At 38.5% G+C, this 11,231-nt stretch overlaps 4 protein-coding genes across 5 annotated transcripts in view; 2 read left to right on the top strand and 2 right to left on the bottom strand.

Annotated features, from left to right (window-relative positions):
• Positions 1-1,897, top strand: part of LOC104700328 (probable transcription factor PosF21) — a 9,305-nt gene extending 7,408 nt beyond the window's left edge. For both annotated transcript variants that reach the window (XM_010415833.2, XM_010415831.2), the window contains exons 3-7: positions 44-425; positions 745-877; positions 1,012-1,096; positions 1,186-1,544; positions 1,637-1,897. In XM_010415833.2, the coding sequence (XP_010414135.1) occupies positions 44-425; positions 745-877; positions 1,012-1,096; positions 1,186-1,514 (929 nt within the window). In that variant the 3' untranslated portion in view covers positions 1,515-1,544; positions 1,637-1,897. The remainder of the gene's footprint in view (positions 1-43; positions 426-744; positions 878-1,011; positions 1,097-1,185; positions 1,545-1,636) is intronic.
• On the top strand, positions 2,407-3,952 carry LOC104700327 (B-box zinc finger protein 25-like). The gene is made up of 3 exons (XM_010415830.2): positions 2,407-2,837; positions 3,139-3,444; positions 3,569-3,952. Exons 1-3 carry the CDS (start codon positions 2,655-2,657, stop codon positions 3,803-3,805), a joined length of 726 nt encoding a protein of 241 aa, XP_010414132.1. The 5' UTR covers positions 2,407-2,654; the 3' UTR covers positions 3,806-3,952.
• LOC104700326 (probable fructokinase-1) lies at positions 3,981-6,960 on the bottom strand. The gene is made up of 4 exons (XM_010415829.1): positions 6,450-6,960; positions 5,162-5,494; positions 4,432-4,548; positions 3,981-4,318 (listed from the first exon to the last, which is right to left on the bottom strand). Exons 1-4 carry the CDS (start codon positions 6,846-6,848, stop codon positions 4,190-4,192), a joined length of 978 nt encoding a protein of 325 aa, XP_010414131.1. The 5' UTR covers positions 6,849-6,960; the 3' UTR covers positions 3,981-4,189.
• LOC104704317 (pentatricopeptide repeat-containing protein At2g31400, chloroplastic-like) lies at positions 7,914-11,229 on the bottom strand (the record flags this gene model as incomplete). The annotated part of the gene is made up of 4 exons (XM_010420428.2): positions 7,914-8,352; positions 8,711-8,895; positions 8,989-9,205; positions 9,356-11,229. Coding segments are annotated over 4 exons (2,571 nt in total), but the record flags the coding sequence as incomplete, so codon positions are not given.

The following is an 11,231-nucleotide window of genomic DNA, read 5'->3' as shown; positions in this document are numbered from 1 at the left end:
ATCCTTACTCTCCCTGATGATTTGAGCTTTGATAGTGATCTTGGTGTTGTTGGTAATGCTGCTGATGGACCTTCTTTCTCTGATGAGACTGACGAAGACTTACTCTCTATGTATCTTGATATGGATAAGTTCAATTCTTCTGCTACCTCTTCAGCTCAAGTGGGTGAGCCATCTGGAGGAACTCCTTGGAAACACGAGCCTATGATGCAGACAGGCTCAGCATCCAATCCTCAGAATACACTCAACAGTTTTGGTGAAAGACCAAGGATCAGGCACCAACACAGTCAGTCTATGGATGGTTCAATGAATATCAATGAGATGCTAATGTCCGGGAATGAAGATGATTCTGTCATTGATGCTAAGAAGTCCATGTCTGCTACTAAACTTGCTGAGCTTGCTCTCATCGATCCAAAACGTGCTAAGAGGTAATTAGTTTTTCGTCTTTTTCTTTTGTGCTTCTCTGGTTACTATGTCCAGAGTTTGGATGGACATAATGAATATTTTGTGCTTTTGGTTTGAATCTTTGAGGCCACCAGTCTTTTAGTTGCTTCAACTGATTTCACGTAACTTTGGTGATGACCGAACCTCACAAAATATTAATGAAATTTCTACTTGATTCTCTCTCTTATGCATGTTTTCGAGTTCACTTTTAAAACATGAGCATTTTTGCGTTTGTATTTGTTCCAAATTAAACGTTTGTTAACATGGAGCAAGTGTCTAATATGTTTTTCTGTCATACAATAGGATATGGGCAAACAGGCAGTCCGCGGCAAGATCAAAAGAAAGGAAGACGAGATACATATTTGAACTTGAGAGAAAAGTACAGACTTTGCAAACGGAGGCTACAACTCTCTCAGCCCAGTTGACTCTCTTACAGGTTGGTTTTGAGACTTTGTAGTGTTGCTCTTTCTTCATACTAAATAACTAAGTGTAGAGTTACAATGTTTGTTCGTGTATTGGTGTTTCTTTATGGGTTTTGAAACTTATGCTCTTTTATTCCTGTTTCTTCAGAGAGACACAAATGGCTTGACTGTAGAAAACAATGAGTTGAAGCTGCGGTTACAAACAATGGAGCAGCAGGTTCACTTGCAGGATGGTGAGTCTCTTATCACAAACATTTGCTTTCAGTGTGAAAACTGCTATTTGGTTCGTGTGATGATCTATTTGGATCTTCTCTACTAACAGAACTAAACGAAGCACTTAAGGAAGAAATCCAGCATCTGAAGGTGTTGACTGGCCAAGTTGCTCCATCAGCGTTGAACTATGGGTCGTTTGGATCAAACCAACAATTCTATTCCAACAATCAGTCAATGCAAACAATCTTAGCCGCACAACAGTTCCAGCAACTTCAGATTCATTCACAGAAGCAGCAACAACAACAGCAGCAGCAGCAGCAACAGCAGTATCAGTTTCAACAGCAACAGATGCAACAGCTTATGCAGCAGCGGATGCAACAGCAGGAACAACAAAATGGAGTAAGACTCAAGCCTTCTCAATCCCAGAAAGAGAGCTGAGGAGTATGAATATTTCCACGAAAGTGAGAGGTACTCCTGAACAATTCCTTTCTCATCCATATCCCAGTGTCTTGGATTTTAGGGTTTAGCTAACACAGCTTAACGGGTGCCTTGGCCTACAGGGTATTGGCGTTTGTGGTGCTAAGGAGAAGCCTTTTGGTAAGGCCATTGAGGGAAAAATCATGTGGGTAAGAAACAGAGCTCCTTGCGCTGCAATTATTAGTTGTTTGGATTTGGTTATTTGGTATAGAGACTAGGTCTCGAAATCATAGCATGTAAAAAAAATTAAATCACGTTCAAAATTGTTAACTTGTTATAATCTATTACAATTGTGTTTACGTGACAAAATCTACTTGTGTTAACGATATTTGTTTCAATAGTAATCGTTTTTGGTATACAAATCCAAATCATTATCTCATAAGTTTTGAGCATATCCACAAAAAAGGGAACAAGGAAAGCCACAAGATTAGTCAACACCAATTCCAACAAAACTTGTATTGATCTTTAAAGAACATTCAATGTCTTCTCCAATATGCAATACAGACCGCAAAAAACATTCCAGCCGACTAATATATGTTTGTTGTGAAACATTATTGTCCACAAGATTTTACGGCTACACTGTAGTATACAGAGACAAACATTAAGACAATTAAACCACTTTTTGATATTATCTAGTATATTCAACGACAATTTCAAATTTGTTCAAAAACAAAAATGATATCATAACAAATAATAGACTAACCCCAAAAATGTAAGTGAAAATAATATCAAAAATAATACAAAAGTGAGAATGACACAGAAGGAGAGAAACAACGAGAGCCGCAGAAGAAGAAGAAGAGTGGGCTCCTACAACTACAAAGGCATTGATGTAAAAGAAGCAAAGGATGTGGTTCCTTTTGATACGCAGAATCATCTTAAAATCTGATAAAACCTCCTCCTCTTCTATTATCTTCTTCTCTTCACCAATCATTCACTTTCTCAACTTGAAACACAATAACTAAAAACTCTTCTTGTTATTTGTTTCTCTCCTCAAAGTTTCGTTTCCATTTGTCTATCTTGAAGAAGGGAAGAAAACAAAAAGATCCTTTTAATCTTTCTTTGGAGATTCCTCTGATATTCAGATTCTGTTTCTGAGAAAAGATGAAGATACAATGTGATGTGTGTGAGAAAGCTCCGGCTACACTTATATGTTGTGCCGATGAAGCTGCTCTGTGCGCTAGATGTGACGTTGAGATTCATGCTGCTAATAAGCTCGCCAGCAAACACCAGCGCCTTTTTCTTGACTCTCTCTCAACTAAATTCCCTCCCTGCGACATCTGCCTTGTAAGAAAACCTCCTCTTCTGTCTCTATGTTTACTTGTAATAAGATCTTTGTTTGTTTCTCTGTTGTGATTCAGCTGTTCTTGACAGATTCTTTAGGAGTAATGACCAACAAGTTTCTTAGCTTTGTATCTCTATTCGTTAACAAAGATTTAGGTTTTTAGATCTAACTTCAGGTAATGTATTTGGTAGGAATGTGATCATGTTTTAGAGGTTGAATATTTAGATCCAATGTGGTAAATACTTTCTCAAGGTTACTTCTGTATTAAATCTGTTTCTTGTGTTCATCTTTGTTGACTTGCAGGAGAAGGCAGCTTTCATATTCTGTGTAGAGGATAGAGCTCTTCTCTGCAGAGACTGCGACGAGGCTACCCATGTGCCAAATACTCGCTCTGCTAATCACCAGAGGTTCTTAGCAACTGGAATCCGAGTTGCTCTTAGCTCCACTAGTTGCAGTCAAGAAGTGGAGAAGAATCACTTTGACCCATCTAACCAGCAGAATTCAAAGCAGGTTCTCTCTAAACCGCAAACTCAGCAATCCGCTGCTCCATCTCCTTTGTGGGCTACCGATGAATTCTTCAGCTATTCTGATCTTGACTGCAGTAACAAGGTGAGAATTGGTTAACCAAATCGATGAATGCTATATAGCTTTATGTCTTTTAGTTAAATCTTGATCTTAGTACTTGGTTATAGCTTGTTTTGACATGTATATAAATTTACTTGTTGTAAATTAGGAGAAAGAGCAGCTTGATATCGGAGAGCTGGATTGGCTTGCAGAGATGGGTTTCTTTGGTGACCAGCCTGATCAAGAGGCTCTACCGGCTGCTGAAGTTCCCGAGCTTTCGTTTTCACATTTGGCTCATGTTCATTCCGACAACAGAGCCATGAAGTCCAATGTGTCGAATAAGAAGCCGAGGCTTGAGATCCGTTATGATGATGAAGACCACTTCCTTGTCCCCGACCTAGGCTAAACTATGGATGAAACAAGTGAAGCTTTATTATATCGAACTTGATTCGTATATGTAACTACACGCACTCGTTTATTGTGTATGCCTTGCTTTCTCTGTGATCTGATTCGAACCAGTAATAGGTATTTGTATGAGTAAGTATATTTGCAACGGGAAGGTGTTTTTAGGCTCAATAATGGGAGAAAAATAATGCATCATTTTATTAGCATGTGATGCCATGAACTGCAACAGAAGTCTTTTTAAATCATTACATTTGAAGAAGAGGAACAAAAACAGAGCGGAATGCCCAAATTTGTTTCTCTCCAATCCGAAAACAAGAATACGAAAAGAGAAAAAAGCCGCGCAAAACAGATTACATGGTGAAAGCTTGAGTTGCTTTTGTTTCTTCTATTTCCCTTCGAGAAAGCTGCGAACTTCAGCATCTGAGGGAAGAGCTGGAATGGCTCCTTTTTTGGTCGTGGTGATTGCTCCACAAGCGTTGGCGAATCTCAACACTTTTCTCAATCTCTCTTCGTTCTGTAAATTAACAAGAGATGTCGTTAAATAAATAAGTTAGAACCTAGACTGAATCTTGAGGCTAATGAAGGATTCATCCAATAAACAAGAGATGCTTCTTTTGTCCGTTATACCTCGAGAACGGACTGATCGTCGACAATCTGGTTTAGGAGAGCACCGACAAAGGAGTCTCCAGCTCCGGTTGTATCCACAGCGTTCACATGGAAAGGGTCAACGGATCCTTTGAAACTCTACACAGTTTAAAAAGTGTAAAAGAAGAGAAACCCATTTAGTGAAGGTCACAAAGTTATTGACGTAAATAAGCAAAGAACAAAATCGTTTCCATGTTAATGTGATTCGGCAAACTAAGAAAAAAGCAAAAGTAATTTCCTTTCTTGACAAGAACATTTTTTGACAAGAACATTTTGTCATGTTTGCAAAACAAAGAACCTTAGAGATCACGACTTTTGCAACCCCTCTCGATTGATTAAAGTAACATTAATCTTTTGGAGGGTCCACGAAAAATTCAATTTTTTAAATGCAGCAGTTGGTGAGATCTACCCAACCTAGTAAACACCCACTAATATTTAATCAAGTAGCAGAATTGATTCCTGCTGAATCGTTGAAATCCTAATAAAAGAAATATTAATGAGTTTCTCGAATCCTATTAAAAAAAGATGCTAACATAAAAGCAATCCTGAAATGATATTTATATAGCAGACTAGTTTTGCCTTCTGGTATCACCTAATGGACACAAGGCATATAACCAAGAGACAGTTATGTTACTATGATACTACGATAGTGATAAGAATGATGTCAATAATAACAATCATGGTAAATATGTTTTGAGTGTGTTGTTATTACCTTAGTGTAATACCGACATCCCTTTTCACCGAGAGTGACAAGCAGGAGCTTCAAGTTAGGATGCCACAAGGACATTGCGGTCTCATCATCAATCTTGTTGCTTCCAGTTAAAAACTCAAGCTCAACGTCGCTCACCTTGATGATCTCAGCTTTGTCCCAAATACTCATAATCTGTGTCTTGGCTTCTTCCTTTGATGGCCACAAAGGTTCTCTAAGGTTAGGGTCGTAGGAAAGAAGAGCACCAGCTTCTTTCGCCACTTCCATAGCCTTCAAATGAGCAGACCTACATGGCTCCACTATCAAACTTATTGATCCATAGTGAAACACTTTCGCCTGCATTGGTCACAAATACGTTAAAACTTTCACATAATCAAACAAAATAACACAATTTGGATCATTAGGAATAAATTATAAAGGGCAAAAAAACACATCACATTAGTCACAAAACGTTAAACTTCACATAATTAAACAAATTAACACAATTTGGATCATTATTATCAAGGGACCCATTTTCATTAAGATTCTTTATGTTAGCAGAGGGGTCAATCATTATCAAAAGTATTCAAGAAAAGCAAAAATGTCCTCACCATTGAGATTAGTTGTAAAGGTAACATTTTTTTACACAAAAATATTCAACCTGACATCAATTCACTCCATTGCTATAAAAAAACCCTACTTTACACGTATATGTGCACATTTACTTTTTTTTTTTTTTTTTTTTTTTTTTTTTTTTTTTTATCACATAGTCANTTTTTTTTTTTTTTTTTTTTTTTTTTTTTTTTTTATCACATAGTCAAAATATAGATAAAAAAGAACAGAGATTCAGCTCACCACTGCAAAAGCTAATTAAGGGAAAACGTTTCCATAAGAATTATAAGAGTTTTTAAAGATGGTGATTGTGAAACAAACTTTGCTTTATATTCACGGCCAAAAAGGTTTCTAGCTTTTATTTTATTTTTTAGTTGTCTTTGTGAACAGGAGGAATTGGGCAAATCACGTGGTCTCACGTGGATCTACAAAAAAAGAAATACTATTTAACACCCGCGAAAATAAAAATAAAAATTGAGAAAAGTCACCGCCTCATGACTCATGAGATCATCATAAATCATCATCTCAATTCACTAAAACGCGATTCCCAAAACTACACGCTTCAACACTCCTAATCCAATTTCGTTACTTCGTTTCGTTTCCCAGATTTAAAAAAAAAACTTAAATCTTAAAAAATCTTCTAGATCTGGATTTATACAAAATCCCAAAAAAATAAAAATCAAATCAGAAGAGAACGTACGGATCTGATGAGGTCGAGGTTGAGTTCATCAGGACGGAGAAGCATATCGGCGCTAGGATTCCGGTAAAACATAAACTCGCGATCTCCATCAGCACGCAACGTAACGAAAGCCAAAGCAGTTCTAGCACCGGTATCGAAGTTGATCCCCTGATCAGCGACACCGTTCTTCCTGAGAATCCCGGCGAGCATGTGACCGAACTCGTCGTCACCGAGTTTTCCGACGAAAGCGGATCGTCCGCCGAGACGAGAAACAGCGATCGCGACGTTGGCTGGAGCACCGCCTGGAGCTTTGAGGAAACCAGGAGCTTCGGCGAGAGATACGCCTGATTCGGTTGGTACGAAATCGATTAGCATCTCGCCGAAGCTTACGATCAGTCCTTTTTCACCCTTGGATGCCATTTAGATCTATGAGATCTGTGTGAATCGTTGGATCGAAAATCGTAAGAGAGACGAATCTTAAAAACGAGAGAGCGAGAGACAGAGAGAGAAGAATGGTTTATATAGAGAACGATGGGACTGGTGTGAAACAAGTCTACTAGTCTACTACTACTAGTACTGATATTTTTATTTTATTTTTTTGCTTTTTTCATTTAATTAAATCATAAAAATGAGTTTTTTTTTTTGTTGTTGCCAAGTAAATAAATATAAATGGGTTTTTTTTATTATAATAAAAATGCAAAAAATCTTGTTACCTTTTCAACGAGTGCCCGAGTATTTTGATATTTCTGTTTAGTTTTCTCCGTNTTTTTTTTTTTTTTTTTGTTTTGGAATAAAAATCGTATATTCAGTAGTTAATAAATGTTGCGTGAAAAATAAACTTAGTAACATATTTATTGGTGTCAGGTTAAATAGGATGATGACAAAACACTAAAGAGATAATCTCACGTGTTTGGGAAATTATTCGTTCTCTGGCTTTTTTGTATTACTATTTGTTTATGGTTCAAGTGATATTAGTATATTAAATCAAATTATCAAAGATGGTTTATTTTGTGAAAAATTGCTTATGATGATGATAGGGGTATTTAAACTTTTAAAGTATTGTGGAATGGAGTGGGGAATTCAAACCAAAGTTTTTTGTAAGAAAATAACGAAAGAGATTTGTTTCCTCTTTAACAAAGAAACAAATCAATTCTTGAAGAAGTAATAATGTAATTAATAAGCATAATATACGTTAGTTGAATAAAGTAAAGGGAACGGCAATGGGGTTGGTCGATCGATGTTGACAAGTTGATGAACCATTTAAAATTAATAATCGAACTGGTTTTTAGTTTAGAAACCTATGGGTTCCCCTGTTCAGTTTTCCCTAAAACCAGCTAGGGATCACGAAACGCCCCTATTTCAATAACCCTGTTCAATTACCACTTATTTTCCTGTTTATAATATTAAGAACCAACAATTCTTGGATAAATCTCGAGATTAATATAAAAAAATGATTCATGATTTGTTTGGTTATATAAAGATGTGAAGAGAAAAGCAAATTTTCACATAATTTAATTGAGCTGTTTGTTACAAAAATATTAGCACAAAAGCCAAACATTGTTGTTAGGACCAGACCGATGGTCCTAATACACTTGAATAATCATACATTGTTATTACATCACACTAAAGCTACAAGGGAAGAAGCTGCAGAGTCAGCGACGTCTGTTCACGTTGTTGGTCTTTTGATTTCATTGTTGTACTAGGAGCTGTTGTGGTCGTTATGTGATCACTGAGGATCAAGAGTTTCAGTGTCGCTGATTCACGCAGCCATGTTGCTACCACCGAACCGCTTGATATGAACCGTCCCATGTTGCATTTCGACAGGTGGAACGGTGCGTCCATTCCCCTCAGAAGTACTTCAACCGCTCGTCTTAATGCTCCATCTCCAACCACTTTGCTATGTTTTCCCCAACCAGTAAGAATGCTGCCACACCAAAAACAGTTAATAATAATACATCACAAGTTTTGAACCAACCCCGGATAGTGATTAGAGTTTAGGATCACGAAAGATATTCAAAACAAGACCACACCACATAAAGGAGTATCTTGAAAGACAACCATATGCACGACCAAAACTTAATATACCTATATCACAAGAAAACATAGTATCCACTATCCACGACATGCTGCATATCAGATTTTCCAAAAGGAGGAAATTGGACTAAATACTCTTTGGCCCTGATGGAGTTCTAGGAAGCAACCATAACATGAAAAGTTCCAGGTAGCTCTTGCATAGGCCAGTTTAAGTTGATAGTTAAACAAAAGAGCTCTTTGTAGCTTACCTCAAGACTTTCGGTAACTCATGACCTTCATAGACAATGGCGCGTATGTTTAGTAGCCACGCATGGACCATTGCGCGTGCAGCTCCAGAAGACATGAGGTGTAAGTCCAAGCAAGAATCAGACCACACGTTCTCCCACACTTGCCTAGATCTTCCTTCAAGTGCAACCAGTTCTGCACCTCGTTTCTATAGCAAAAGGTTCCCGATAATAAGCCTTTGTTACACAAAAAAAAAATACGGTTACATAATTTGGCCTCTAATATATTAGTGTGATTTTACCTGACCAAAGTGCCAGAGCATGTCCGTTAGAGCGTTGTAGAATGCAGATGCAGTGGAACCATCCATTTCATTAACTCTGTCAAACAAGCTCTGAGCTTGGAGCCATACATTCTCTCTCTCTCCCATGAGAAGTCCATGAACAACACCATATACCTTATTATCAAACAGCCTGAGCTCCTCTAGCAGCATTGATGCATCTTCAAATGAGTTACAGCGACTACATTTGACACAAACATGTCAACAATATAAGAATCGTCACCAAAAAGCAGCAAAACCACACATCGGTAATCTAGGATAACGCTAACAATTGGGTTATATAACCGTTCACTCGCTAACTTCAAAAAGAGGATCCAAAAGAGAAACAAACCTGCAAGCATTCAGAATCGCTGAAAAGGTTACAACATTTGGTTTAATTTCCAGCTGATGCATTTTGCGGAAAACTTCTAATATACATGAGAGCTCCTGCATACCCTCCTTACAATCTTTCGTCATTCGGTTATTACTCTCACTTGTTAACTGCCCAAATAACTGTATTACCCGATTACCCTCTGTTTCAGTCAATTCACTTAGAGCAGAAGAAGAGAAAGCCAAAGTTCCAACTTCCAAGTTATTGGCTCCACCATTGCTATAATCAGCTGATCTTTCCATAGTTGCAGAACGACCGAAGGCATCGATTATGGAATTGTAAGTCACAACGTTCGGACTAATTCCTTCCTTTGTCATTTCATCGATCAAAGATACAGCAGAACCCACCAGCCCATTCTTGCACAATGCATCAATCAATGCACTGTACAAAACAACATCGGCTCTTAATCCAGCGCTCTTAAACTCCCTAAATATCTCCATTGCCTCTTTATACAAACCCCCTTTCGAGTACCCATCGATCAGCGTTGAATAAGTCAGCAGGTTAGGCAACACGTGCTCTCGCTTCATCTCAGTGAACACTTTTTTCACTTCATCATATTTTCCTTGTTTCCCATAACCTCCAAGCAGAGCATTATAAGTCACAACATCCTTCTTAATCCCAACAGATGCCATTTCTCTCAAAATATCCAAAGCTTCTTCAGATCTACCAACTTTAGTATATATCGAAAGCAATGTATTGTAAGAAACTCTATCCAATGCAATACCGAGATATCTCATCTCACCAAACAAGTTAAGAGCTTCATCAAATCTCCCGGCTTTTGCAAACCCATCAATAACAGTGCTATAACTCACAACATTAGGCATAATTCTCTTCGCAGGCATCTGAGCGAGTATTTCGAAAGCAAGGTCCATCTGCCCACCTTTGCAAATTGCATCCAAAAGCGTATTATAAGAAAATACATCTTGCTCAATCCTTCTATTAGACATCTCATCAAACAGATTCCTTGCTGCTTCCCACAACCCTCCTCTACTACAAACAGCAAGCAAAGAGTTGAAAGTGATTCTATCTGGCTGCACACCATTCTTCTGCATCTCATCGAAAAACTTGGCTACTTGCTTAAACTCCATCCCGCCTTTACCGCAAGCATCAATCACAGCATTGTAGGTAACCAAATTCGGCCTCAAGCCATACTCTTTCATGGATTTGAAGACACTAATGGCTTCCTCATGGAGCCCGCTTCTCCCATAAGCGCTGATCAACGCAGAGAAGGCGTAAACCGTGTTTCCATACCCACCAGCAAAAGCAGCTTCGAAGATCCTCTTAGCAATGGTTACTTTGCCATATCTACCAAGAGTACTAATCATAGCACTAGCTAATTTACCTTGCTCGTTCTTTCTCCTCTCTCGTTTAACTGCAAACTCATAAAAGCCAACAGCTTTATCGCACTCACCACGATTCCCTAACTCACGGATGATATAGGTACAATCGTCAGAGCCACACAGCTTAGACTCAAAGCTCAACATTAGACTATGAAACATCTCACTGTCTCCAGAGAAATCAATAGCGTCTTGAAGTGCATCTTCCGCGGCAGAGCTGTGCCGAGTGGCCATAGTAGTCTTAGGTCTTCCAAAATGCATCTTGGAAACGAACCTAGTGGACCGACGACCAGAGAAATCAGACGAAAGATCCGATTTTTGGGTTTGGAGAGGCGAGAAGTTAGAAGCCTGAGCTGGAGCTACAGTGGCTACAGATGAAGGCGGAGGAGCTGAGCCACGAGGAGAGGAAGAGACTTCATGAGGAAGCAACGGACGGTGGTTGTAGTTTGGGTTCTGCCGGGTCTGGCGGTGGTTATTGGCGGAGGAGGAGGAGACGAATC

Source organism: Camelina sativa, chromosome 7, assembly GCF_000633955.1.
Source record: "Camelina sativa cultivar DH55 chromosome 7, Cs, whole genome shotgun sequence".
NCBI classification, from domain to species: Eukaryota; Viridiplantae; Streptophyta; class Magnoliopsida; order Brassicales; family Brassicaceae; genus Camelina; species Camelina sativa.
Note: the sequence above shows the minus strand (reverse complement) of the source record. Positions and strands in the feature narration are given on the sequence as shown.